The sequence below is a fragment of the Camarhynchus parvulus genome, chromosome 19, assembly GCF_901933205.1.
Source record: "Camarhynchus parvulus chromosome 19, STF_HiC, whole genome shotgun sequence".
NCBI lineage: Eukaryota > Metazoa > Chordata > Aves > Passeriformes > Thraupidae > Camarhynchus > Camarhynchus parvulus.
In genome coordinates this window covers 10,170,096-10,196,918 of record NC_044589.1, presented here as the reverse complement: position 1 = coordinate 10,196,918, position 26,823 = coordinate 10,170,096, and the positions used below count along the sequence as shown (strand labels likewise).

At 51.0% G+C, this 26,823-nt stretch overlaps 1 protein-coding gene across 11 annotated transcripts in view; it reads left to right on the top strand.

Annotated features, from left to right (window-relative positions):
• The window catches only part of MSI2 (musashi RNA binding protein 2), a 196,862-nt gene that overhangs the window by 128,544 nt on the left and 41,495 nt on the right, over positions 1–26,823 (top strand). For all 11 annotated transcript variants that reach the window (XR_004061280.1, XR_004061279.1, XR_004061281.1 and 8 more), the window contains exons 8-9: positions 20,760–20,842; positions 24,979–25,093. Coding sequence is in view for 8 of the 11 variants with exons in the window: in XM_030962689.1 (XP_030818549.1) it covers positions 20,760–20,842; positions 24,979–25,093 (198 nt within the window). In the remaining 3 variants the exon portion in view is untranslated. The remainder of the gene's footprint in view (positions 1–20,759; positions 20,843–24,978; positions 25,094–26,823) is intronic.

Sequence of the window (26,823 nt, the reverse complement as noted above, 5' to 3'; positions counted from 1 at the left end):
TACCTGGCACCATTACACACTCCTGGCTGCCTGCCAGCAAAGAGGGAGCTGCTGGAGGAGAGAGGAGAGAGGCTCTGGAGAGGATGCAGGAGCTGGGTTGGGGTGGAGGAGGCTGAGCAAGGGGAGGAGGCACAGCAGGAGTGACCCCTGGGCAGCACAGCTTTGCAGGGTGGAGGTGCTGCCAGGGTCAGTGCCAGCAGCTCTGACACTCCCCTCTCATCCCTTCTGAGTTCTCTATTGGTCAGTGACCGTCCTCGCAGGGAGCCTGCAGGGGTCACTTTATTTCCCCTCGGAGCTGTCAGGCTGAACTTTGGCCATGGGATGTTTTGGTAGGGTAGCCCAGCACTGCTGGAGTTTCCTGCATGTCCAAGTAACTGAAATGTTTTTGGATAACTGCTGGTGGTGCCACAGAAATGTGATTTATCAGGGGGGACATCAGCAGTGGGAATATCAGTAAATAGAACTGTCTGACGTGGCAGGTCATTTTTATTTTAATGTGCTGGATTTAATGAACTCTGGTTGTTATAATTCATGCAGTGGTGGAATGCATCCATCCCCCTCCTGATGACATTGGTTGCTGCTCTGCCCTTCGTTAGTGCTGTTCTCATGGCAGGAGAGCTCTCCCCCTTGCACTCCCAAAGTGCCAGGGCTTGGCTGATAAGTTGTTAACATTTAACATTCAATACTATTAGCAATGAACATAGCTGAAAACTTCCCCAGGTCGTTCAGGCATTATAAATAATAATTATAATAATAATAATAATAATAATAATAATAGTAATAATAATAATAATAATAATATTGATGGGATCCCTTGGAAGGGTGTTAGCAGAGGCTGGAGGTGCTCCCCAGGTGCTGGGGACGTGGCTGTGGCCATTCCTGCCCTGACAGCTTTGTGGGGTTGGAGAGCAGCGAGGCCAGAGCCCCACATCTGCTCCCAGGTGATTTAACAGCATTTCTGTCCAGCCTAACCCAATCTATCTCACCTCTCTGAGAAGAAAAAAAAAATAATCCTGCATCAAAATTACTGCTTTTGGAACTGTCTTGTCTCTTTTGAGTAGGAACTGGAGACAACTAGACAAGCTTCAATGGAAGCGAATAAAGAAACGTTACTTTGTGAACACAATCTTCTGGTACCAGTCACTTCTCAACAGCCATTCAATCAAAATGCTAATGGCAAAGGCAACAAGGGAGCGAGGTTATTGTAATCCTAATTGATAGGCTGCAGGGATGGGGTTTGATAAGTGCTGTTGAAGAGATGTTTTTGAAATATGATTCCCTTTAATTACAATGATACTAATAAAAACTGAACAAATGATTTAATGATAGTTTTCTAGGTAGCAGCCCAAAGAGTTTTGTTCCAGTTATTTTGGAAGTTGTTTTTTTTTTTTTTCTTTTTTGAACCAGAAATTATGGAAATCACCTTAAAAATAAAGCCGTAGTGGCAGGTAGTGACTTTATCTCGACTTGCGTGGCTACTTTGCATCAGAATTAATACTGTCACATCTGAAGCTTTTGAATAAGAAATCCAGTCATTTATTTATACAATAGACTTTGCTGAAAGCCCACAGTTGAAGCCACATTGCATGTAGGAATGCATTTAATATCTAATGCTTATAATAATTAGGATCAATTATGCCAGCGAGGATTTGAAAATACATTTTGAGGGAGGGGCTGCAGGATGTTCAGGGGGTTTTACAGCACGGGTTGGGTGGTGTGAGTGGAGATCATTGGCATTCAGCAGCAGAAAGCTCCAAACTTTCCCAGGGCAGCAGCGTTTTCCGTGTCCCCTGCTGGGTGGGAGAGCTGTGCCAGCGCTCCATGTTCTGTGACTTGCTTCTTGCCTCTGGAAACAGGAGCACAAACAGGAAGGGGAGATCTGTCACTGGCAGGCAGCCTCTGCCTCAGCTAATTTTTGATGATTTAATTGATAGCAAAACAAATAATTTTTGGGGGGATGTGTGTTTTGCTGTTGTTGGCGTGGGCAGGGGCTCCTGGGACGGGGAGGATGCTCTCTGCTGCCTTTCAATTTGTCAAGCTCTCTCTCAAAGATCTGCCAGAGAAGAAAGGGTAATTAATAGGCTTGAAGTCATTTCCGATGTGTCAGTATTTCTGCCTTGCTTCCAAGTGATAATGTTGGCTGGCTCCAGGCCCCCGGGGAGCCTTCCATCTTATTAACTTGTCTAGGAGAAACAGTGAGTGGGGACAGCTTGGGCCAGTGGGTGACATGAAATAAGGATTTGTGCTGCAGCGAGCTGTAAACACGGGGGCCAGTTGAGTAAAAAGTGGAAAGGAGAAAAAAAAATAAAGGAAGAAAAAGATATTAAAAAGGCCACTGGTCACAAGTGCAGCTGATGGAGGGGGATGTGCTTTATTTAGGGCAGCCTGTCCTCAGTGCATAGAGCTGGAGCTGATATTGTGCTGTGTCACCCATGGCCAACTTCAGCAGGACCAAAACTGGGTCCTGGTTCTGTCTGGGTCCTCTGAGTCCCCTGTGGTCCAGCACCTGGCCTCTGCTGCTGGAAAACCTCGTGTCAGACGGGCTGTGGGGTGTTTGTTTGAGCCACAGGTGAACATGGAAACTGGGGCTGTCCCGTGCCTTGGGTCCCGTCCTGCCCAGCTGCTGGCCAGGGCACACAGAGCTCAGAGCCACCAGAGGCCGTGGGGTGCTGGAAGGGGACATCTGTCAGCAGCCCACGGGCTGGTCTGTGTGCTCATGGCTCTGCTCTTTGCCAAGGCTCCTGGCAGCTCCGCGGCATTTCTCAATCGCATTTGGGAACTTCACTGTCAGCCTGGGGACACCGGGGGTGTGGGTGCCTTCGTGGTCAGGAGAACCTCAGGAGAACCTGCAGTCCTGATCCCCTGCAGAGCCTGGGGCACTCTGGCACTTGCACAACGCCCCAGTGGAGCTGGGCAGCAGTGATGAGGTCCCTGGTGTCACCCTGGTAGGGAGCAGTGCTGTGCCTCGGGGTCAGAGAGCAGGGAGAGCCCCCCTGGATGTCCATGCAGTTCAAAACCTGCTCTTGGAGCTCCTGGAGTTGTCCCTGACCTGGGGAAGTGTGCTTGTGTCTGGGGAGGGGGCTGTCCATGCTGCAGGAGGGCTCAGAGCCCTCAGTGGGGCACTGCCCCAGCAGGGTCCCTCAGGGCTGCCCATGTCAGGGGACAAGCGGCGGCCTGTGCTGGGCTCCAGCTGCCTTTGGCTTCAGTAACAGCTGGCACACAGGCTGGAAAGGGGGACAGGGGCGAGGGCAGAGTCAGGAGGGGGTGTCTGGGGGGTGTGGGTGCAGCCCAACCCAACCCAGGCCTGCTGAGCCCAGCCCAGCCCTGCTGAGCGCTGCTGGAGCTCCGACCTTCACGGCACACGTGCCCTCACATCAGGGCTGTGCATCCCCCTGTGCCCTCACATCAGGGCTGTGCATCCCCAGTTTCACCTTCTGTGCCTTTCTTGGCTCAGTTTTAAGTTCTCCTCCACTGCACAAGCGTGAGAGTGGCTTCAGGAGCCGTTCAGGGGACCCAGTGGGGACAGTGCTGGTCCCCGTGGACAAACTGTTCCTTGGGACTGTTCCTTTGAGATGGTTTGAAGTGGCAAACCGTGGTGTTTTGGGTCACTGGGAAGGAACAGGATGTCTTTCACGTATTGACAGGGTTTTGTTCCTTCTCTGTTCTCGGCTGATCTCTCTGCTGTTTGTCAAGCTCGCTTCTCCTGTTCCAGAGGAGTTTTTATTGCTGAGCATCCCTGACTGCCTCTTGGCAAGGTGTGAGGTGGCCACAGTGAGGAAAGCAAGGAAGGCCCCTCAAAGCTCTTCGGGGATTAAGCCACTTAACTGGCAGGTTCTTCTCTTCCACTGCAGAGCTTGTCTCTGCCCAATGGAGTTCCCCTTGCAAGCACTTATTAGGGAAGCTCTGGTATAATCTAATTAAAATTTGGTTTAATATTCTGTGAAAATGAAAACTGAATCCTCCCTGCTTGAAAGAATGACCGTGCATGTATTAGTCCTCTGTTTTGTTGTTGTTGTTGGCTTATTCAAATATTAACACTGCCTGCACGCTCAAACTGATGGTTTGTGTCCATTAACAGGGCTTAATTCCCAAATTTAATGATGAGTGATACACAGGAGCTGGTGAAAGCTGCTTGCTGGACATTTTTTATTATGTTTTTTATGCTAATGTTCCTTCCTGGAGGTAAATAAGAGGAGGGATTGCTGGGCAATATTATTACTGTGAAATTAAAATAAAGTCTCATTATTTGAGGATGGAATTTAGTGGCTGAAGGTTTACTCTTCGTCTGCAGCTTCATTCTGAATTCTTCCAGCTAATTACCTGCTGATTAGTTGAGGACAGGCATTGCTCACCTTGGCCTTGAGCATCAGTTTATCTCCTGGGCAGGGGTGGATGTATTTGGTGCATGTGGAGAAGGTACTGACCTCCAAAAATAGGCAACAGCAACTTCCCTGCATTTTCTGGTGAAACTTAACTCTTCTTTAGGGAAAAGCTTTTTTGGGAGGGGAAAAATATATTTAATTTAAAACTGGATTTTAGTTTAAAAATACCCAAACTTCTTAGTTTTGCACTGAAGATGGGAGAATTACCAGAAAGTCAGAAAACCTCCAGCTATCTGAATGATTTCTTCCCTTTCCCCACCTGTCTTTCTGAACTTGATTTATGTGGAAATATCTCTGTTGCTGATCTGCTGAAGGTTCCCTTCAGTGACCAGCAGAAAGGCTGCTCTGTGTGTGTCTCCTGTGGGCAGAAGATAGCTTTAAAAAGCACCGTGTTTATCTGGAGAGAGCAGGGAGGGAGGCAGGAGCCACAGGATGGATCACCCAAAACTTCCTCTGCTCAGGGAGCAGGGATGGGAGGATCTGCCAGCAAAATGTGTTGGGAAAACCCCCTCAGAGCAGATGTGGGGATTGCAAAGTCTCTGGGTGGTATCCAAGGCACTTTCCCAGCTCGGGCAGGGCAGGCAGAGCCAGCACACCCTGCTCCCTCCTCCTCCTGGAGGACAGGGCGCCGTGAGGCTGTGCCAGGCTGGAGGGGCTGTGGCCAGTGCTCTGTTGTGGTGGCAGCTCCACCAAGGGCTGTGTGCAGTGTTTGGAAGGAGAGCCCTTCTTCTGGAGAGTTTAAAGGAAGGTGCTCAGAGGCACAGCAAGGCTTGGCAGGGAGAGCAGCCTGGCTGCACCCAGGGTCAGCGTGACACCCACGGGGCTGTGGTATGTCCAGCTCTGTGTGAGAGCACAGAACCGCCCAGCAGAGAGCCCACAGACCTGGCTCCGTGTGCTCGTGCCACTGGGGTTTGTGCCATGGGGGCCCAGGTGTGCCCAGCCCTGCTCATGGCGTTTGTGCCATGGGGGCCCAGGTGTGCCCAGCCCTGCTCGTGGCGTTTGTGCCATGGGGGCCCAGGTGTGCCCAGCCCTGCTTGTGGCATTTGTGCCATGGAGGCCCAGGTGTGCCCAGCCCTGCTCGTGGTGTTTGTGCCATGGGGGCCCAGGTGTGCCCAGCCCTGTCGTGGTGTTTGTGCCATGGGGGCCCAGGTGTGCCCAGCCCTGCTCGTGGTGTTTGTGCCATGGGGGCCCAGGTGTGCCCAGCCCCTCCTGCTGCTTCTCTGCCCACAGGTGAGCACCGAGCCCTGGGACTGACCAGGTGGGTCAGGTGGGCTCTGCCTGGCTGGGGCTGACGCCAGCTGGGGTGGGTGAATGTTGAAATAGTCAAAACAGCCAACAGCTGCTTTCACACCAATTTCCTGGCTCGCACAGCTGACCAGAGGTGATTTTGGCACTTGCCATGAGCGTGCCCAGCCAGAGCAGTGGCCATGCAGGCACCTCTGGGGGCTGCATTATTTCCTAGTCCCTTTGCACTCCAGGAGTGGGAAATAATGCAGCCCCCAGAGCTGCAAATCTCCCATCTAGGATGGATGGGTGGTGTCAGGCAGGTGCCAGCCCCACCAGGCTGAAAGCACGATGCCATCATGAAGCAGATCAAGACATGAAGCCTTTAAAGGCATGTGTTGGATGTGTCATATCACAAGGGCTTGCTGTGCCTGCTGATAAGGATCAGCCACACGTTATCTGTGCTTCCTCGCTGTACATTTCTTACAAGCTGATAAACTTTGAGCTGGATGGGAACCAAGTGTGCCACGTCTGGAGCGGGGCTGGAATAGCTGCCCAGGGGCTGATAACGGGGTGATAACAGCGCCTGCTGTTCCAGGGCATTCTCAGCCCCTCTGTCCAGGGCTGGTGGGCTCCAGGTGCTGCAGTGGTCCTGCCAGCCCAGCCCTGCTCCACAGCAGGTAGCCACAGTGTCCAGCAGAACAGATAAATACCAGAGAGGGTCAGTGTTTCAGCGGGGGGATGCCTCGCTTCGCTTGGCTTTTCAATCTCCTCCAGCACCAGGTTGGAATAAGCACTTTTTTAGTGTGTGGTGATTTATTTTGTTAAAAACCAAAGCATTATTCATAATTATGCAGTTTTATGAGAGTATCCATAGCAGTGTTCTTCCTGTGGTTGGCTGTGGGAGCTGGGATAATATTTGAGCAAGAGCCCCAGGGAAAGGACACGCTCACATTCGGCGCGGGGCTCAGCCTATTGAGCTGGGGTATAATTACCTCTATTCAGCACCACTGCTCCAGTTATCAGCCAGCGTCAGGGGGAAGGCCAGAGCCTCAGAATGACACGGATTGTTAGAGAACATCAAACTTTTTTAATGCGGTTAATGATCCTCGGCTATAAATAGCCTGTTCCTGGTGACTGGCGCTCAGGGTTTGTGCTGAGCTGCACGGTGCTGTGGTTTGTTGGGGTTTCTTTTCTCCTTCCGCACATACTGTAGGTCCTTCCACCCAAATGCTTTGCAAACAGGGTAAATAGGCCCTTTCTGGGTCGGGAGGTGAAGGTCCTGCCAAGCAGGAATATGAGGTGGGAGTCTGGCAGCTTCATCCTCTGGTCCTTTTGCCTCTTGCCCCCAGAATGGGGGTGGCTCCTCTGGGGCTCCCACCTCTGCCATGCCACTGAATAATCCTCTGGCATTGGTGAGACAGGCAGCTTTCTTGTATGCTGTGCCCCAAAATTTCCTCCATCCTCTCTCCAGTTAAATACAGCTGCAGGTTCATGGAGGACAGTCTGGAGATGGGACTCTCTGACTTTGGTCGCAGCTGCAGCCCCAGAGCTCGAAACAAGAAGGGCTTGCTCCAGAGGAGCCCTTGTCCTGGCAGTGCCCTGCTCTGACCCAGTAAATCCTGAGCAAGTGTAAATCTGCTGGGGGAATTGTCTGCAGGAAGCCTGGCCAGAGCATTTCTCTGTGCTCAGGCTGTATCACGAGCAGTTCCTGCTCCCTGGGAGTGCACACATCCCTGTGGGTTGCTTTACCCTTTACAAAACAGGATTTGAACCAGCCAGGGAGTCTGAGAGCAGTACTTGAGAGCTTGGAGTGCGCAGACACGCTGAGCCTGTGGCTGGAGGCAAGGTGTGAGGCTGGGCTGGGGCATCAGGCCGAGCTCTAGAGGGTTTCTAGTCAGCAGCACTGCTCACTATCCCAGCAGAATAATGCCAAAGCCCCCAAACCCTGCCCTGCCTCCGAGCTGGAGTGCAGCGAAGGAGCGGCCGCGTTTCCCGCTGCCCGGAGCCGCGGTGAGATCTGCCACAGCTTTGTTCTGCACAGCCTGCAGGGACCAGGGAAAAGGTCATCTCACACACACTGCTCCTCCACAGAGAGCTCTTTGTCTGCTCTGAAAGCAGGGAAGCAAGGGGGATTCTCATGGAATGCCTCCCCCCCTGCCCCCCGTGTTCCCAGCTCAGGTCAGGATCCGTGCTCATCCGCGGGCTTTGGCTGCTTTTTGGGGTCTGGGTTTGCTCTGGCGCCTGGGGACGAGCCCAGGCATGGAGCTGGAGGGCTGGGCACTGTGAGAACACCCCGGGGAAGGCTCAGGGTGTGTAATTAGTTCCCCGTTTCCCCTGCTGTGACTGCTGCTCCTGGCGCTTTTGTTTTTAAGGATAAAGATTTCAGCGTTTTCCCCGATGGTTTGAACAAAGGTTGAGCACGGGGGGGAAATCCATAAAACAATGTCACCAAAACACAGGGAGGAGAGGGAAGCTTTAATAAAGCTTTGCTGGGCCTGTGCACCTGGGATTGGGGCTGGGATGGATTGGAGCAGGGAGGAGGCACTGCAGAAGGTCACCTCTGAAGGTGGCAGATGACAGAGCAGCGTGGCTGCGCTCAGGGGGAGCTTGGCAGGAGCCCATCCATCCCAGGGGTTTGCTCATCCCATCCTGCAGTGTGTGATCCCCTGGCAGCCTGGGGCTGGGCACAGCTGGGGAAGGTGCTTGTGCTTGGGTGGGACAGGGATGGATGGAGGGGAGACAATTCCAAAGGAGCCCTTCACAGCAGGGAGGGCTGCAGCTGTTGCAGGAGGTCAGAACAAGGGTGAGGCACTCGGTGATGACAAATCATGGATTTTGGATGGCTCAGCAGAGAAAGTCCCTCTCTTCTTACCTCATCTGTCTGTGCATGGTCTTGAAAAGTGGCTGCAGAGGAAGGGAAGCACCTGCTGTACCTGAGGAGCATTGGGAAGCCTATTTTAGATGTGATACTTTAAAATTTAGATGTCATTATTAGCAAAGGGCTCTGGGTTTTGTGCTTGTCTTAGCCTTGTTTTCCCTCTCCTTTCCCAGCAGATCCCTTTTACAGAGCTGCTCTGCTCTGTGTGGTCCCTATTAAAAGTTTCCTTTCCCAGGGTGATTCTGCTCCTTTGTTGCATCTGGTTCTTGAACACTTTATACTATCAAACAGCAAAACTGCTTTTATTGATGCAGCAAAGAACAATGGGATTTCTCCAACAGTGCTCCCAAAATACACTTGTGGCTATTTTTTCCTTTTTTTTTTTTTTTTTTTATTGCTGGCTTCCAACAGTGGAAAAAATGATCAAGATCTGTTAGGTTTACTCTGGTCACTTCAATGGGAGGTTGGTAATATCCACAAACGGCTCCATAAATGGATTATGTCCTGTGCTGTGGCAGGGCTGTGCTGCTGCCCAGACAGGCGCTGGGAGAGCAGGAGCATGCTCAGTTTCCTGGAGGGTTGGGCAGAACTGTGGGTGCAGGGCTCGTGGGGGGCACAGGAGGGGATGGGCAGGGTGGGCAGGGGCTGCTCACAGAGGAGCTGTGCCAGCCTGGCCCCGAGCCCTGCACAGCTCCTTGGGGTCACCTCCTCAGCACTGCACACACAGGGACACGCTCCCCACAACATCTCAGTGCTGGATTCAGGTTTTCCATGTGAACAGGTGTCAGGATAAGTGTGTCTGCCATATAAAACAAAATTATGCCATGTTTAAAATGTGATGTATGCATTTTAACGGCCGCTGTCAGCCTTTGCCCCTGGACATGTGTAAAATCTGATCACTCCTGACTGTCTGGAGCTATAACTGGAGAAGCAAGGCTGTTTGCCCTGTTTCAGGGGAGGAGTATGGAGCTTGGGAGGGCTGCTGGGGCCAGGGGCATCTCTGGTGTTAATGAGGGGCCCCTGTGACAGCTACAGGCCATGCACGGGGCTCTGGGCAGCCTGCTCTAGTGAGGGTGTCCTGCCCTTGGCTGGAGGCTGGAATGGGACCAGCTTCAAGGTCCCTGGCAGCCCAATCTGTGATTCTGTGTTACCTCACTTCACCTGTGGTCCTGGACAAAAATCAGACATCAAGCTTACATTAAAAGGTGTTTCCCTCCACCTCATGTACTTCTATCAGAGCTTTCCTGGGAACACACACCCGAGCAGTTTGAACTTTTTGCTTGTTCTCAGCCCCTGCTCAGGGGGAGAGCTGGGTCAGCGTTTGCAGGGATGTTTGGAGCTGTATCCCACACCCTCCGTGGTGCTGGGAGCTGGTTTCCAGGAATAGCTGAGCAAATACTTGGCTCTTTACATACGTATCCAGAGGAACAAGTGGTGTGTGCATTCAAAGCATCTGTCCTGGCCAGGCTCTCTCCCTCCCAGCAGTGTGCATTGTTTGCTTAGGCAAATGCTGATATGGTGTGTGAGCAGCAGGGATGGAGCCCTGGCCAGGGATATTAATAATGCCCAGGAATGTTGTGTGCTGCTGAAGTTCTAGCCCAGAGGGTCATACTGCACAGCTCAAAGGGATTAGCTTAACCTGAGGCTAAGCTGCTCATTTTTGCTGGAATTTCCCTTGACCCTAGTCAATTATTTCAATTCCTTGAATAGTTTTTTGTTGTCTGGTGCCTGGTTTGTTGTTCCTTTGCATTGTGATATGTGGAGTCAGCAGGGCAATGGAGAGTCCGTGCTCCCGTTCCCAGGCAGGGCTGGCAGTGCCTTGGGATGCAGCCCAGGAAGGGTGGGATCCATGCAGGCTGCAGGAAAGCATGTCAGAGGCTTGTGGGTGCAGCAGCAGCATTTCACCTGGGCAGGGATGCAAATCAGCAGCTAAAGCACTAATGAGGAAAAGCACTGATGAGGATGGGGGGCTCGCTGCACTCCGTGGGGGTGCACCTGCAGAATGTGCCCCCCTTGTTCACCTGGGTGAATTTGAGTTGGTGCCTCCCCGCAGGGATGCCAGGGCTGCCCCAGTGTCACACTGGCAGCACCAGTGGGCAGGGGGTGTCCCTGCTGGCTGGGTGCTGTGCCTGGGGGCTGCAGTGACACCTCCAGCAGCCCGTGCTCACCTGCCCATTCATCTTCTGGTGCTGGTGTGTTAATGAGGGAAGGACACCTGGCTGCTCCCAGCAAAGTGCCCTTCACTCTGCCCTCCATGCTCTGCAGCTTGCAGGAGGGCTCTGTAACCCCTGCTGGCAGCCAGGCAGTTCTGGGGGGGCTCTGTGCCCCAGCCCGGAGCTGCAGCATCCAGGGAGGCAGGAGTCACCTTGAGCGAGCTGCTGGGAACGTCTCCCCCTGCAGAGTCCCTTCTGGAGATGCCTCATTTCTCTGGGGCACCCCAGAATCCACGGTGGGGGGGTTAAATTTCAGCAGCGCAGGCAAGGGGAAGGTTCTGGGCTTGGCAGGTGCTTGGGGAGCAGCAGCAGCAGTGGCAGGCTTTAGCCTCCTTCCTCCACCATGGAGCTGCCACTTTCAGCAAGTGCTTCTCCTCCACTTGCTGAAATCAAGCAGAATTTTTAAAAATTAATTTTTAAATTAAAATCTGTCTTTAAAATCCCTTTTCAGTTTGGGGAGAGTGGTCAGCTCCAGGGACACAGAGGCTCAGGAGGTGAGCCCTGGCCCCATTACCAACCAGGGGACACTGATTGCTGGTGCCTTTTGGTGCCTTAGGGCCTGAAACTGGGCCATTGCTGAGATGTGGTACAGATGGGCCTGGATGGGGGCAGGCTGGGGGTCTGTCCCTCCCAGCCTCCCCATATCAGGCACCCACAAATGCCCCATTGCAGGTGGGCACATACTGTCCCCCCTCTTTGTCCCAGAAAAGACAGCTTTGGGCTCTTGGTTGCAGAAGAGACAGCTCTGGGAAAGAATACTTGCACTTTTTTAATAACCTATTTCTATAATTGAAGGATTTCAGATTTCTTTTGTAAGAGCAAGCGCCTGCTTAAACATGGAGACAAATACAACCAATAATATGTACTTGAAATTTAATGCAGGCTAATTCATTTTGGCACAGTCCCAGATATGCTGATTAAATGGCCTGTGAAGTGCTACAATATCTTGATAATGTACATTCCACATTTGATTATATAATCAATTATGTTGCACCTAATAACATTTAAAATTAGTGGAAAAGCTGTGAGCAGATTGTATCAGGTGCAGAGTGGGTCTTGGGCAGCTTTAAAAAAACTTCTGCCAGGAGGAGCAGGCGTAGATGGATCTTCAAATACTGTTCTTCAGGAAACCAGAGACTTGATAAAATTCCTAAATTTTATCAAGTTAATTTAGTGACTTTAAATTTTGTTAATTTAGTGACTTGATTTAGAATAAAATAAGCTGTCTGCTGCTCCCCTGCTGGCAAAGGGACTCATATTTTCTATCTAGAGATGACCTTGCACCACGTGTTCAGAACGGCCCTGGTGATGTTGGCAGTAATTCTGTGGTCAAACGCAGAGCTCAACTCTGCCTGTGGGGCTTTTCCTGCGCCCAGCAGTGGGAACCAGATCTCCCCTTCACCGGCTCTTCCCTGCCCGGGGAGCCTGAGTGTCCATTGCTGGGGACAGCCAGTTCCTCCATCACATGTGACATTTTTCTGTGCTGCTGATCCCAGCTGTGGGCACTCCCTGCTCCAGAGGGACCCCTCAGCTGGGTGATCACTGTGATGGGCAGCCCGAGCTGGTGCCTGGAGCAGCCAGGACCATTTGGCAAATGATTGTCATTCCTTTTGGGGAAAGTGAGTGCTTTTTGGGTGACTGGCAATGGCAGGTTAGGGGGAATTTGGCCTGGGTTTTATGGCCCTCCAGTAGGAGAGGGTTGATGGGAAACAAATGTGTTATGGCCCCAGACAAGCTGTTGCTCCATTTTTTGTTCTGTTTAAAGCAGCACTATCAACCAGTTGGAATATAGGCTTGGAGTATCGCAGGGAGTAATCTAATTAGTATGAAGTCAATTCACTAGTTCCTTTTGTATCTCGTGATTAAATAAGTGGGAAAATGGCTTGAAAATTAGGTGCTAGAACAACCCAATTACATTTCTGTAGCTTTTTGTATTCAATTTCATAAACAATTTTGCTCTTCGCTGGTTAATCAGTGAATGCCTTTTTCCAGTTTGAAAAGCACTTTTGAAATTATAATGCAATTAAATTGTGTGTGGATGTTCTGGCATAGCGAGCGTGAGGGCTGGGGGCCTGGCAGCCAGCCACGCTCTACCTTGACAGTAATGAGTTCCTGAGCTGGCAGCTTGCTGGTGTCATTCATAATATTGTCCAGGCTGGGATGCTGAGAGAGGCTCTGCTCCCTCCCCTGCCTCTCCTGGGCAGGGCTGCTGCCACTGGCAGAGGCTCAGCGAGCACATCCCCTGTGCCAGCAGCACCCAGAGGAGTTCATCACTGAGCTCCAGAGCAGCTGCCTCTGTGCTTTTTCCTTTTTTTCCTCTCCTTTTTATCCTCTTCCTTGTATGAGTCTTTGCAAGACTGGAGGTTGGAGAGGGATGTGGGGGATTGAGTGTTGTTGTCCTGGGGGTGTGGCAGGGATGAGTAGGAGAACACCTCAGTGTCCTGTTAGCAGAGAATCACAGGATGGTTTGGGGTGGAAGGGACCTTAAAGCTCACCCAGTGAGAGTTTTTCAGTGCTTGCTGTTTGTGCAGTTATTTGTCTCGTGGTCAGTTCAGGCTCCTGGGGAAAGGGTGACCAAGCCTGCCTGATCCCAGGATTTACAGCCCAGCAGCACAAGGGGAGAGGCAGAAAGCTGTGTTAAGAGAAAAAGAAATAGTGCTGGAAATAATGACTTGCTTGGCAGGTTTTAACAAGTTCAGTAATGGTATTAGGTGCCCTTGGCTCAAGATAGTAACCTCCTCTTAAATGATCATTACCTGGCTAATAAAGAGCTCGGAGCGGGTCATTACAGCTTAATTTAGACGTAGCATCCTGTTTGGTTTGCACAGCGTGCCCATCTCTCAGGTTGTTGAATCTATTGCCTGGGTACGAGGCTGGGATGTGGGATTGCTTGGGTTTTCACAGGGGGGCTCTGCCCCAGCCATCCCAGGTGTCCCTTGCCACCCTCACCTGGGGAAGAGGAGCAGGTCTCAGCTCCCAGTGAGCGCAGCCAGGCAGGAGGGTGTGCAGGAACGGGGGTCCAGCCTCGTGCCCTCCGCACTGTCCCAGCCTCTGCTCCTCCTGATGAGCCCTTGTGCTTCTCTCACCCCATTAGCAACAAGTTTCATGTGCAAATAATTGCAATAACCAACCCCCACACGTTATTAATATTTTTAAGCCATCTCTTTGATAAGCCCATCTTTTCAGCCAATTTCCTATTTCTTCGGAAAGCAAAGCGTCTTTCCTCCCAGTTTTGTTAATCTGTTGTTAAAAGGAAGAAAAGGAAATGGAAAAAAGGATTCCCCCCCCCTCCAAACCCTGACACCAGGCTGGGTTCTGTGCTGCCTTTGTCAGCCCTGGATGGAATTATGCATCATGAATAAAAACTGCTGTCAACATGCATTGGGTTCGAAACATTAGAGCATATGGTATGTGATTATCTGTATTGTCAAATGCAATAAAGTGAATTTGGATATAATAAAAAATGTAATATTTTAGAAATTTGGTAATAAACTGTGGAGGAATTGACAGGCAGAGAATATCTGATGCCTGTGGGCAAACAGATAAAGATGGCAGGACGTGGCACTTGGTGGCTGAGGCAGCATCAGGGGCTCGATTTTCTGATGGGAGCCTGGCTGGGCTGACTGGCACCCAGGGTGGTGGCCTTTGTCCCTCCTGGCTGCCAGAATCTGTAGGTGCCACTAATGAATAGACAGAAGCACAAGGTTCCTATTCTGCTTGTAGATGGATTAATTGGATTTTACAAACACTTGGGGTTTTCTTCTCTGATAGCAGAAAGAAACCTGTTGGAGTCTGCTGTATTCTCCTACCCAGCAGCATTTCCATACTGTTGGCTCCTTATGAGGCTGGGAAATCTGTACCTGAATAACAGGGAGCAGTGAAAGGCTGGGAGAGTGGGGCTGTTCCCAAATAGTGAGGAAAAAGAAAAGGTGGAGATCATTTTCTCCTGCAGTATCTCCCAGTCCAGCCTGATGCTTTAATCCCCGAGCTGCTGACCAATCTGTGCCCGTTGTGACACGAATGTCCCCAGCAGAGAGAAGCTGAACTGGGAGCAAACTTCAGGGCCTCCCATGTAGAAAATTCTGATGGGAAAGTGCAGATGTATCACACGTACCTGCAATTTTTCTTAGGTCACTGCTAATGCTTCTAAATGATCTGCGAGCGCATTAATCGTTTCTGTTAATTAACAATATGATAAAAGTGGCATTTAGTAAGCTCGGCGTAGTGTGCGTCTCAGTCATTATGTACTCAGCGCTTAGGTTTGATTTCAGAACGTTAATAAAATAAAATTTTAATGAAGGTTTGTTGTTATGAAAGATTTATTACCAGGAGTTGAGGTGCCGCTGCCTCGAGCGGGGTCTGTGACAGGCACGGGGGTCCCTGGCTGCTCCTGCACTGATGGCGCTCTGCTGGGGCCCCATCCCAGCCCTGACTGCTGCCCTTTGCACCTGGAAACCTTTGCTCAGAGTGGCTCATTGGAGAGGGGGACAAGTCCCTGTGTTCTTCATCCTCCCCTCGGGAAAATCCCTCCCCAGAGCTGCTTTGGGTGGATTTTGCCCCGTTTCACCCCGAGGTGCCTTTTGCTGTTTCTGAGCAGTTCTCACTTTGGAAATGCCACGCAGCTGTGGGAGGAAGGAGCGAGGAGCCCAAGCCTTGCAGCTTTCCCAGGCAGAAACAGAGGAGGATCTTGGTGGTGCCTTTTGTCCAGCCATGCCCTGACCACTGTGCCTGAGCGGGGCCGGCCTCACTGACCTGCTCATTTCACTTTGAGAATTTACTCTCCTGTTATGGAGAATTTACTGACACTTTAGATAGGTGTCTGTGTCTGCCAGGAGAGCCTGCCCGTGCCCCATACCCGAGGCATGCATTAACACCCAGTGCACATGCAGGCAGATCATGTCGTGGTGTCACAGTGGATGTACAGGCAGATCGTGTCCTGGTGGGTGTCAGCCCCAGCAGCAGGGCTGGGCAGCACATGCTACAGGAAGTGAGGATATTTTCCATCCTAGAGCACAGGCTTTAACCTCATATTCTTCCCCTTCCATCTGCTGATGGAGCAGGTGCTACCTTCAGGTGTCTCCCTCACCAGTCTCCCCAGCAAACCCTCCTTGGAGATGAGCTAAAATCTGAGGTGTGTGTCCCAGGTGATGGCTGTGTCCCCTGAGAGTGCAGAATTGCTCCTTTGGAAACCAGAACCTCTCCTTCCTTCCGTGTGTTTGCAGCACAGGAAATTGGAATAATGGGAAATAACAGCTTTTGTCAGCTTTTGTCCTAGACAGGCAAGGCAGTGAGGGGGATGAAGACCACAGGGAATATTTAAGTGACTTCTCCAAAGGCACAACAAAGGGGGGTGGCAAAGTCAGGGCTGAGTTTTCAAGTCCTGACTGTCGGGTTCTGGGGCTGAGGAATGACTGGCTTTTCCCTGACACAGGATTAAACCCCCAGGTCCCCATTCCCAGACTCTGGGGTAATGACTTGTAGGAGTTAAAAACATCCATGGTTCACTGTCTTCTGGGTAATTAAAATGTCCTGTCCCCTCTGCTCGTCTGTGTGTTCTGTTCATGTGCAAAGACAAGATTTGGTGACAGTGATCACAGGACTTGGTTTCACATCCCCCTCTCTACCCCCACCTGCCAGTTTATTATTATTATTATTTTTAGAAGACAGCTTGACAGGCTGGGAGCTTACTAAGGAACTTTTTCCTCTCTGATTACAAGGGATGTGTGAATAAAGTAGAATGGTATTGATTCACACCAATCTATGCATCGACTGTGTGGGAGCCACTTGCAATTCCCAGCAGCACTGGAAAGCTTTGCAACAGGGAGAAATATGACCAGGCAAGTTGAGAAAATAAATTAAACTAGTGTCAACTTTTCTTGTTTCTTCCCTCATTATTAATGGATGGAATGGGGCTCGTTTATCAAGAAGAGGAAAAATTAATTGACACGGGCTTTAATGTTATTATGCCTGGCTTGTCTGGTCACATTTCTTCATTTTTAATTTTTTTTTACTTTTGAAAGGCATTTTATTACCTTTCACAGGACCAGCTGCCAAAACTATGGGTATAAACAAGGAAGCAGGTGCATAAATAATACCACAGCAGGACTGGACTTCTCTGCATTTCAGTAGCTCAGATGTGAGGAGCAGAGCAGAGGTGGGTGAGCAGGGCAGCTCCAGAGCCCTGGCACAAAGGGGGGCACAGCCTGAGCTGCTGTTTCCTGATGGATCTGCTGGGAGGTGTCAGGATAGATGTCCCATCTGTCAGCACAGCCACTGCTGGGGCAGCTCCCAGGTCAGGGCTGGAGGGACCAGGGACCCCAGGGACCCATCCCAGTGCCATGCCATCCCTGGGGGCTGTGCCTGCCTGCTGAGCTGGGTTTGGCTCCAGGTGCTGGTGGAGGTGCTGTACCGGTGGCATTGCTCTGCCTGGGCCCATCCGAGCCTCCAGGGTTAACCCCAGCCTTAGCCTGGGTTTAACCTCTGTGGCCTGGGATGCAATCACCTTGTTTTGCTCGTTGAAAGGCCAGCCAGGGGTTTGACAGTGAGCCCTTTGCCCGGGTGAGCTGCTTTGGTGTCGCTCTGCCCGGCAGTGACGTGCTCAGTGTGTGCAGCCCCAGCTGTGACACGGATCACTGTGCAGCCAGACCTGGGCTCTGGGAATGGTGCTGCCAGCCAGGGAAGGGAGATGCATTTCACAGCCCTGGTGTCGTCATCTCAGCTATATTTCACCAAGTTTGATGTAAAAACTCTCAAGTGATGACAAAAGTGTGAAATGTGGTTGTTTAGAATATGAAAAAAAGCAAAATACAGAGTGCAGGAGTCCTGACATTTGTTATCTTCAGTCTGGCTTCTTAATAGTATTTATGGCTCCTGACTGTTCTTTTACAGTATTTTAATCTGTTTATGGTTTCAGTCCCTTTCTCTGAACAGTGTTTGTCTTACTTCTGGAATACCATGGCAGAACCTGCTGAGCTGACTGTGGAGCCACCCTCCCACAGGGCAGCTTTGGTGGCTGAACAGGGCTTGGGATCAAAGGAGGATTTTCACTGAATCCCAGAGTCACTGGGGTTGGAAAAGACCTCCAAGATCACTGAGACAGGCCTGTGCCTGATGCCCACCTTGTCCCCAGAGCCCTGAGTGCCACCTCCAGCCCTTCCTTGGACACCTCCAGGGATGGGCACTCCAACCCTCCCTGGGCAGCCCCTGCCAACCCTTTCCATGAAGAAATTCTTCCTGAATTCTTCTCTTTTCTGGTGTCAGGGTGTGTTGGAGGACGTGTCCTGCACCATTGGGTGTCAGGTGTCTGGGCTGGCATCACTTGGGTGCCTGTTGGTGCCCATGAACAGCAGATGAATGGAGTGGGCTGACTCCTTTTGCAGCAGATGAATGGAGTGGAATAACTCCTCATTCCCAGTAGATTCCAGAGGAGGGTTTTTCACCTGAAGGTCATGGATACCTGTCTCAGCTTCCTTTAGTGCTGGTGCTTGGCTCAGAGCCTCTCGTTTGGGGCATCTGTTTGCCTCTTACTTTATTTTTCTCCCTCTTCTTTGTCTTTTCTTTTACAGAAAAGATTATTCAAATGAATATTCAGTTTTATTCATTTGAATAAAAAACCCAACCGTTTGACTCTGTTAAATGCTTATCTCTTAAATAGAGCTTGTTAGCTTCCAATAATAGCTTCATTCAGAAGGATGCAGTATAATTTCATTTTAAAACGTGTGCTCCTTGACAACCAGAATCCTATTTCTGTCACCGTTTTCAACAGCCGCCTTTGTTTTGGGTTAATCTTTTCCATGCACTTTCTGAGAACCAGCATTTTGTTGACTCTTAGTACCTCTCAGAAGAAATAATTGTCTATTTAGCCCAGGAAGGTTTCTGAGAGTTTTTGTAATTTAAATATGAGTTTGTATTCATTATGGGAACTAATAAGACCGTGCGTGCAGGGGGATCTTTGTGTGGGTGCAGTTATTAAAAGTTGGAATTTGATACCCACAAAGTGGAACAAGAAGAGAATCCCAGAATGGTTTGGGTTGGAAGGAACCTCAAGGTGCTCATTCCACCCTCTGCCAAGGGACACCTTCCACTGTCCCAGGTTGCTCCAGGCCCTTTCCACCCTCCCAGGGAGGAATTTCAGTGATCTGTGCCTGCAGGTGGAAATCCTCTGGTTGCTCCCACTGCGTTTGAGGTGTTGGGCATTGTAGAGGTCACCTCTGGTTTTCCTCTCCTTTTCCTCTCCAGGACACTCTGGCCAAGTGCCACAGGTCTCTCAGAAACCCCCAAATGCCTGCTAACACCTACAGATTGTTGTTTTATTGTAAAATCTGGAAATGCAGGAAGCTGGGTGGCCATCTGATTTAATCAGAGAAATAATTTCTTGATAAACCTGTGCTTAAGCCATATGGAGTGGGATGAGAATGGGAGATTTGTTCCGAGTCCAGACACGTAATGAGTGCAGCGGCTTCCTCGGGTGTTCACATATTAGGGCTAATCTCCTAAATTCCCTCTGCCTCCATCCTGGCACCGACACCTAACACAAGTGAGGGAGGAATCCTCAACTGCAGCACTCGCTAATGAGCTGCTAATGATGAAGATGTTGCTGGTGCTGGAACAATTAATGACTTGTAGCCCCAGCCCGGCCATCTCATCCCTGGTCCGGCCAGCTTTGCTCCCAGCTCTGGGATGCCTGGGATGCCGGATTCGGGCAGCCAACCACAAAAATCCCAGGTTTAACTGCAGGTCTGTTTAAGATAGATTTAAATGGAGTAATTTAGAAGGCGAATGAAAGACGTGAGTTATGTAAAAAGATGCAAGCTGCTGCCTGCCCTAGGTGCAGAGCAGAGCAGGGCGGTGAGCCTGGTGTGCTGTGGGTGCCTTGGAGGGGGGATAGGAACCATTCCTGGGGATCCTTCGGCTCTGAGCCGGAATGGGAGCGTTCCCCAGGCTGCAGGTACCGTGCAGTGCCAGAAGAGCCGCCCAGAGCTCACCTGGAAATGCCCTTTCCTCCCCATCCAGAGGCAGGGCCGGCCTGTCCTGTCCCTGTGCTGTGCTTCACCAGTGCACAGTCCAGCAGCTCCCGGTCCGGGGATGGAATTCATCCTCTTCTTAGAGCCTTTAGGTTTCACTAGCATAATTAGTGTCGATGTTAACTCGTGGAGCCCTCTCCAGCACACGAGCTGGGGTGTTTTCATTAGCCTGAGGTGTTTGTTAAGGCAGGGGCAGGGTGGGCTGCCAGATGCCTCCAGTGCACAGCCACAGGCAGGCAGCAGGCATCAAACAGCCCAAGCCAGCCCAAATCCTCGGCTCTTTGAAGCAGCACTGAGAAGAGAGGAACGATTAGATCAGAGGCCTGAAGTGTAATGGGCTCCTGGAGGCCTCAGGATGTCCTGATGAGGTATTAGAGGAAGTAATTCAGGAAGAAAGGGACAAATAACCACCTCCGGAGCGGGGCTGACCCGGCAGCCAGAGCACACACAGCACACAGTGCTGCTCTGTGTTTGGGAGGCGCTGGGGTTTTTCTCCTTGCCAGGGGTAAATGAGGAATCATCTTCTGTCTTCCCGGATTTTTATGGTTTTTGGGTCGTGTAATGAGTCAGCTCTAATGGAGAAGTCCCTTGGAATTAAACAAGAGATGAAATCAATATGGTTCCATAGAAATATAATTGGGTTTTGTAGAGACTGCTCTTAAAAACCTATAAGGTGTAAAGGAAAATACAGCCTTATTGTAGTTTCCAAGCCATCATGTAACTGGGGTGTAACTATCCATTAAATTCTGCAGGATGGATCAGAAAATCCATAAGGAGGTTTTAATTCCCCATTAAATCCTATGGAAGAGCTGGAACAGAACAGTATTAATTTTCCCTGAGACAATGCTTCTTCCCTCCATTAGGCTGCAATAAGCTCAGGAGCAGCTCCATAGGCAGCAGGTGTAGCCACACATGTGTGTTGTTATGGAAGTTTTCCAAAGTCCCAACGGTTAAATAAGGCTTTATTAAAATGAAATTGTTACACTTAACTAATGTTTTCCTTACCCCCTCCCCTCTTTGTATCTTTATTAAACAGGATTTGGCTTCGTAACTTTTGAAAACGAAGACGTGGTGGAAAAAGTCTGTGAAATTCATTTCCACGAAATCAATAACAAAATGGTGAGTGCTGGGGGGTGCCAGGGAGCTCTGAGCCCCCCTCCCTGACGTGTGCCATGCCCAGGAATGGGGGGACACCCCTCTGGGAGGGTGCTGGGGGTCAGGGGCTGAGCTGGGGCTCTGCCCAGCCCCTGCTGTGTCCCCACTGCCCAGGCAGCTGCCCCAGAGCAGCGTTGGGTGTCAGAGCCCTTGAGCAGGGTGTGAGTTCAGCTCCGTGAGCAGACAGCCCAGCTGAAGTTCCTCCTCAGTGGCAGGCAGGTCCCAGGTTGTGGGTTGCCCTGAGCCAGATGAAAAGGGGCATTTGTATTTCAATTGCTGCAGTAACTTTGATATTTTCGGCTAAAATATTCTTTTTCCCTTTGTCAAAACATCCTTTGCTTCTCAAATGTGTATTCAGATATGCATTGTATATCGGTCTGATATGTGTTCACAGACTTTAAATTTAATAATAGAGCTTTTAGTGTGGATAAGATCAAAGCAATCTCCTTGGCATATGCTGGAGGCCTGATTCAATATTTGACTTGCTAATTTTTCCCAGGGCACTGAAATAATATTCCTCATATTGTTGCTCCCTGCAATATGCATCTGAAATAAAAGTGAGGGTCCCCTTGGCCGAGTGTGGGGTGGGTGCTGGGCAGGGCCGGGGCAGTGCCCCTGCTCCTGCGGGAAGTCTCTTGCTCCCCTTCCCATGGATGCTGTGGATTTGCCTGTCCCATTGCCCCCAGCCCCTCCTGCACTGGGCTCTCCTCCCTGTCCCCCCTGAGTGCCCCTGGGCTGGGGGAGCCTCATTCCCTTTGTGTTGTTCCTAAATGCTGCTAATCTGCCTTAAAACAAAGGAGCAGAGCAAACCCCAAGCACCCCCACCCAACAGAGCCAGTGACAAGTCAGAAACAAATGAGAAACACTGGGATGTGAATTTAGGGATTGCCAGGTGGGAGGGAAGAGCTCCCTGCAGGATTTCCTGGCCACAGCAGGAGGGCACACTCCATGGCTTTGGTTACTCGCCACGAGAGGCTTTTCTCTGGAGCAGGGCTCAGGATGGCCCTGGGGAGGAACTGGGGAGCCCCAGGCAGGGTCAGTGTTGGGTGCCTCATCCCTGCACTGCCCCCGTGGGCTGGGAAAGCCTCACCTGGCAGGGGAGGAATAGCACAGAGCTCTGGGGAGGATTCCTTCCCAGGCTGCCCAGGAAGGGAGCAGGGAGCATGGGACAGGGTGAAAACACTCCAGGAACCTCAGAAAGAGCAAGAGAAACAGTTTGGACTGTTGGTGTTTGTTATTGGGTAATTAAAATGTCCCCTTCCCCCTCCTGTGCCCGCTCAGTGCCCCCTCCAGGTGCCACCATCTCCGAGCGTTCCCTCCATGTCCCTCCCTCAGCCCTGATTCTGAAAGCAGCCCACGAGCAGGGGGTGAGACATGCTTCTGTCTTGGGACTGAGTCATGGCCCTGAGCTGTGTCTGCAGCTGAATGCAGGGCCAGGGAGCTCTGTGTGTGTGACAGGAGCTGGGGCTGCCACACAGCTGGCCTGGTGTGCCACACAGCTGGCCTGGTGTGACACACAGCTGGCCTGGTGTGCCGCACAGCTGCCTGGTGTGCCGCACAGCTGGCCTGGTGTGCCACACAGCTGGCCTGGTGTGACACACAGCTGGCCTGGTGTGCCGCACAGCTGCCTGGTGTGCCGCACAGCTGGCCTGGTGTGCCACACAGCTGCCTGGGCCAGTGCTGGGGTCCTGTCACACTGGGATTGTGCCCCCCTGTGTCCCTGAGCCGTGGAGGGGACTGGCTCCCACAGCCCCAGCCTGAGGCCATGGGGTCTGCAGTGGCTTGATGAGCTGGGACTGGGACACCCTGTCCTCATCCCCATCCCTGCCTGTGTCCCTGTCCCCATCCCTGCCTGTGTCCCTGTCCCCATGCCCAGGTGGCTCCCCTGGGCCATGCCCAGCTCCATGGGCTGGGGCTGTTGTTCCCCCAGCTCCCTCCTCCTCCTCCTGTCCTGGCCATGTCCCCAAGGCAGGGGCAGGCAGAGGGCAGCAGGGCCGCTGCTCCCCAGCCTATTTCCAGCTCCAGCCTCCCTGGCAGGCTATTTTTAGCTCATCCATTCTGCTTCTGTTGCCATCCATAAAGCTTAGAATGTCAAATGTAATATTAAACGAGCAGTGGGACAGTGAAAAGAAAATGCCAGCGAGGTATTTAATAAATGGAAGTTGGAATTTACGTGGGAGGCCAGAGATGCTCCAAACATTGCAGGGGGACAATAAGCCCAAACGAGCTGTCCTCAGACTGTTGTTCCTTTGACAGGAGCAGGCTGCTTTGCAAAGAGACGCCTGTTTTTCTAAGGAAGAGTAAAAGTAGCTGGAAAAGAAATGTGGTGGAGTAATTCTTTCCCTTAGATCCCCCTGTGGTGGAGTCATTCACCATCCTACAGTGCTGGTTAGAGGGGTGATGAGCTGAGCCTGAGTCAGGGTCTCATGTCAGGCTCTCGAGCAGCTGACTGAAATGTTGGGCTATTCTAGAATAGGCTGTGGCACTCCCAGCACCTGTGGCTCTTCCTCCCTCTCAGGGTGGGATTTTGCAGGTTTTGTGGACCTTGGGCACTTCCAGGGATGGGGCAGCCACAGCTTCTCTGGGCACCCTGTGCCAGGGGCTGTCCCAGACCCTCTAATTCCAAGCCCCAGCCATTGATCAGTAATGTGGTGGATCAACAGACCCACAACTCAATGCATTTTTTAAATTTAGCTGAAAACCCCTGTGCTGCTGCCTGGTGTGGCTGGCCTGGTGTGAGTGACGCATTGTCCCCAAGGTGATTGCAGCCCCTCACACGTGGTGGCACAACAAAGTCTCCTTGTCTTTGGGTGGCTCAATGGGGGTTTGTGCATTGTGGATATTCACATTCTGCTTTCCTCAAAATAGCCCTGCTTTCCCTGGAAAGCTGTTAGCCAGGGGTTTGTGAGACATCCTGGGCTGAGGGCTGACAGCCTGTTTTGTTGTGCTGGGTATAAGAGGCTTTTCACTCCCCAGCTCAGCCCTCCTGGCTTCCCGTGGCTGAGACTGCTCTGCCTGACCCAGGAGTACCCCAGCACAAGGTTAATTCTCCAAACTAGACTAAACAAAAATAGTGAATTTTAGTTTCCCTGCCTTTTTTTTAATTTTCTTTTTTTTTTCTTAGCCTTAGAGTTAGACCTTTCTTTGTTGGCTGCTGAAAGTGTGGCACATCCTCATACGAGGAGGTGGAAAAAATCTGGAAATTATTAAGATGCCCAGAAACTCTGAATTGAAAGCTTGAGTGAGGTCCAGATGTGTGTACAAAGACCCTTATCAGGCACTCTCGGGGGCAGTTCGGCAGGGGGCTGAGTCCTGACTCATGAATCCATACACATTTCCTCTTGGAGAAGCCCCGCTGCGTGTCCTGCCACATGTGGGACATCCCTCCAGGGTTTTCCCCTTGAGGTAACTGTGGCTTTGGAATGGTTCTGGCCATCTCCATCCCCTTCCCTGTAAGGACAGGGCTGGATTCTGGCAGAAGAGCAGCCAGGCCCCTTTTCTTTCTGCTTTTCCTCTTGATGAAGAGGCACCATGCAGGCCCCCATGGTATCCATGTTGCAGTGCTTCACTCCTGTGCCCACGTTGTCCCAGTTTGCTGATGGGATGGTGCATGGGCAGCTTGAGCAACTTCCCAAGGCAGCAGGAGTAACTGAAAGTGAAAGTATGCAGATCCTTTATTAATAGGGTTTACAGAAATTTTCTGCTGGGTAGAAATATTGATTCTTTATTCCTATTTTAAAAGGAGCTTTTTGTAACGATCACTGGGAGTCGTTCTGCGTTATCGATTGCAGTGGAGCCGTGCTGGAGCCCTCCCTCCATTCATCCCGCTCCCACTAGTGCTGGGTTCCCTTTCAGGAGCACAGAACTTCTTAAATCAGCACTTCTGTCATCTTTGGGGGCTGCGGTGGGTGGTTAAAGAGACACACACGTTTGCTCCTTCAAACCTGGTTACGCTGTTCTGGAAGTTCACCTTTGAGCGGGAGGAGGTGCGGGGAGGCAGATGCTAAAAATAAACCTCCCCCCCTTAAGTAGATCAGTTCTGCATTGACATTTACATGGAATTCATTTGCATCTCATTTGTACATGTTTCTGCTCAATAGGTAGAATGTAAGAAAGCACAACCTAAAGAAGTGATGTTTCCACCAGGGACGAGAGGAAGGGCACGTGGATTGCCGTACACCATGGACGCGTTCATGCTAGGGATGGGAATGTTGGGTAAGTGCACATCCCCACACCTGTGTGGGTGCCAGCCTGCGACTTTAGCAGGGGTGGGCTGAAGAAAATAATCCTGTCTGTGGTAAATTATTAACTCTCAACCCCCCCCCCCCCAGCCTGGAATATAAAAAATTTGCATTTAAATGGATGTTTTAAATAGCCTGTTTTACTCTTACTCGCAAAAATAGAATGATGAAAGATGCAGTGTGTTCATTCTGACTAAAAATGATCTCTCCCCTTTTTTAGAGGAATTGAGTCACACATTATTCCCCTTCTTTTAAAGGTAGCTTTGACAGTTCAGCACAGATAATTGAAAATCTTGCTGGTTCTTAAATGGCATGGATGGAGGAAGTGGGGGGAATGTGGAACAGGACAGGTCGCAACAATAATTACAAGTTTCAAGGAGATGGAATGGTATTTTAGTCCTGAGTATTGTGTCCAGAAAATACTAATTAAATGGGATAAATGATACTTAATGGCAAATTCCTATTTGTGCAGGAGGTCTATTTAGTTATAATTGGTTCTCATTTGTTTCTGCCTAGATAATTCTTTCTAAATAATGTGACAACCCCAGTTACTCTGTTCTTGGCCAAAATGCTGCTAATCCATTGCCAATGTTTTTTTTTTTTTGTAAAACACTGTATATTTTAAACTTTCTGCTCCCTTTGTATCCCTGGACTTCCCTTCAGTTGTCACCTCCTGTGTCCATGAGGCATGTGGGAATGGGAGGGCAATCTGGAGGTGTCCCCAGGCAGCAGTGAGCTTTTCCCAGGCCAGTGTCCCCCTCCAGGATGCTTTGACTTTCCTGTCCTGGGTTTAGATGATCCCAGAAGCTGAGCACAAAGCCCAGCCTTGGGATGTGGGTTGCCCTGAGCTCTGCTGAGCAGATTCAGGGGCTGGCTGAGATGCTGAAGGGCCCCCAGAGCCCCTGGGGTGGGTGTCAGGTCAGAGGACCCAGTTCCTGCAAGGATCAGGCTGCTACACTGAGGTGTCTGACACCAGGCACTGCTTGATTTGATAGGAAGAGCTTGCTGCCATGTTTGCTTTATCTCAGAATTAATAGTGCTTCTGCTGGTGTGGCTGGGGTGATCCATTTCTGGATGTGTAATCAGGTTATTGCAGCTGATAATCTGTTTTGCTGTCCCCACGCTCCACCGCCACCCTGCCCCATAGTGTTTGGAAATCACATTTTATGCTTAAAATATTTATCTTGCTCTAGTCAGCCCGTGATTTTGTTACCTGTGTGTTCCCAGCGTGCCTGAGCCAATGTACTTGAATTCTGCTGTTCCTCTTCCACCTGGGCTGTGGAGGGAGGGCTGTGTGCCACGGTGCTGGCCTGTCCTGCTGGCTGCAGGAGCAGAGAGTGCAGCTCACCCTGGGAAGCCAGAAAGATCCATGGCCTCATCCTCCACTGTGGCCTCAGCCCTGCTCCTTGCAGCTGGGCACAGCGGGGATGGAGCTGGATCCACCCCAGGGTCCTGAAGGGACAGTTCAGCCCAGGGGTGCAGTGAGAGTCTGTTCCCACTGGGGCTGTCTCTCTGCAAAAGGATCCTCTCGAGCTGTGAGAATGAAGGGAAGCAGCCCTCAGTGAGTGGAACTGCACAGAGGGAGAGCTGGGGCACCTGTTGGTCCTGCTGCAGTGGGGTCAGCCTGGCCGGTGCAGCTCCTCACTGCTCTCCCTGCATTTCACACTGGGGGACTGGCTGAGCAGTGGTGATTGATCCATGGTG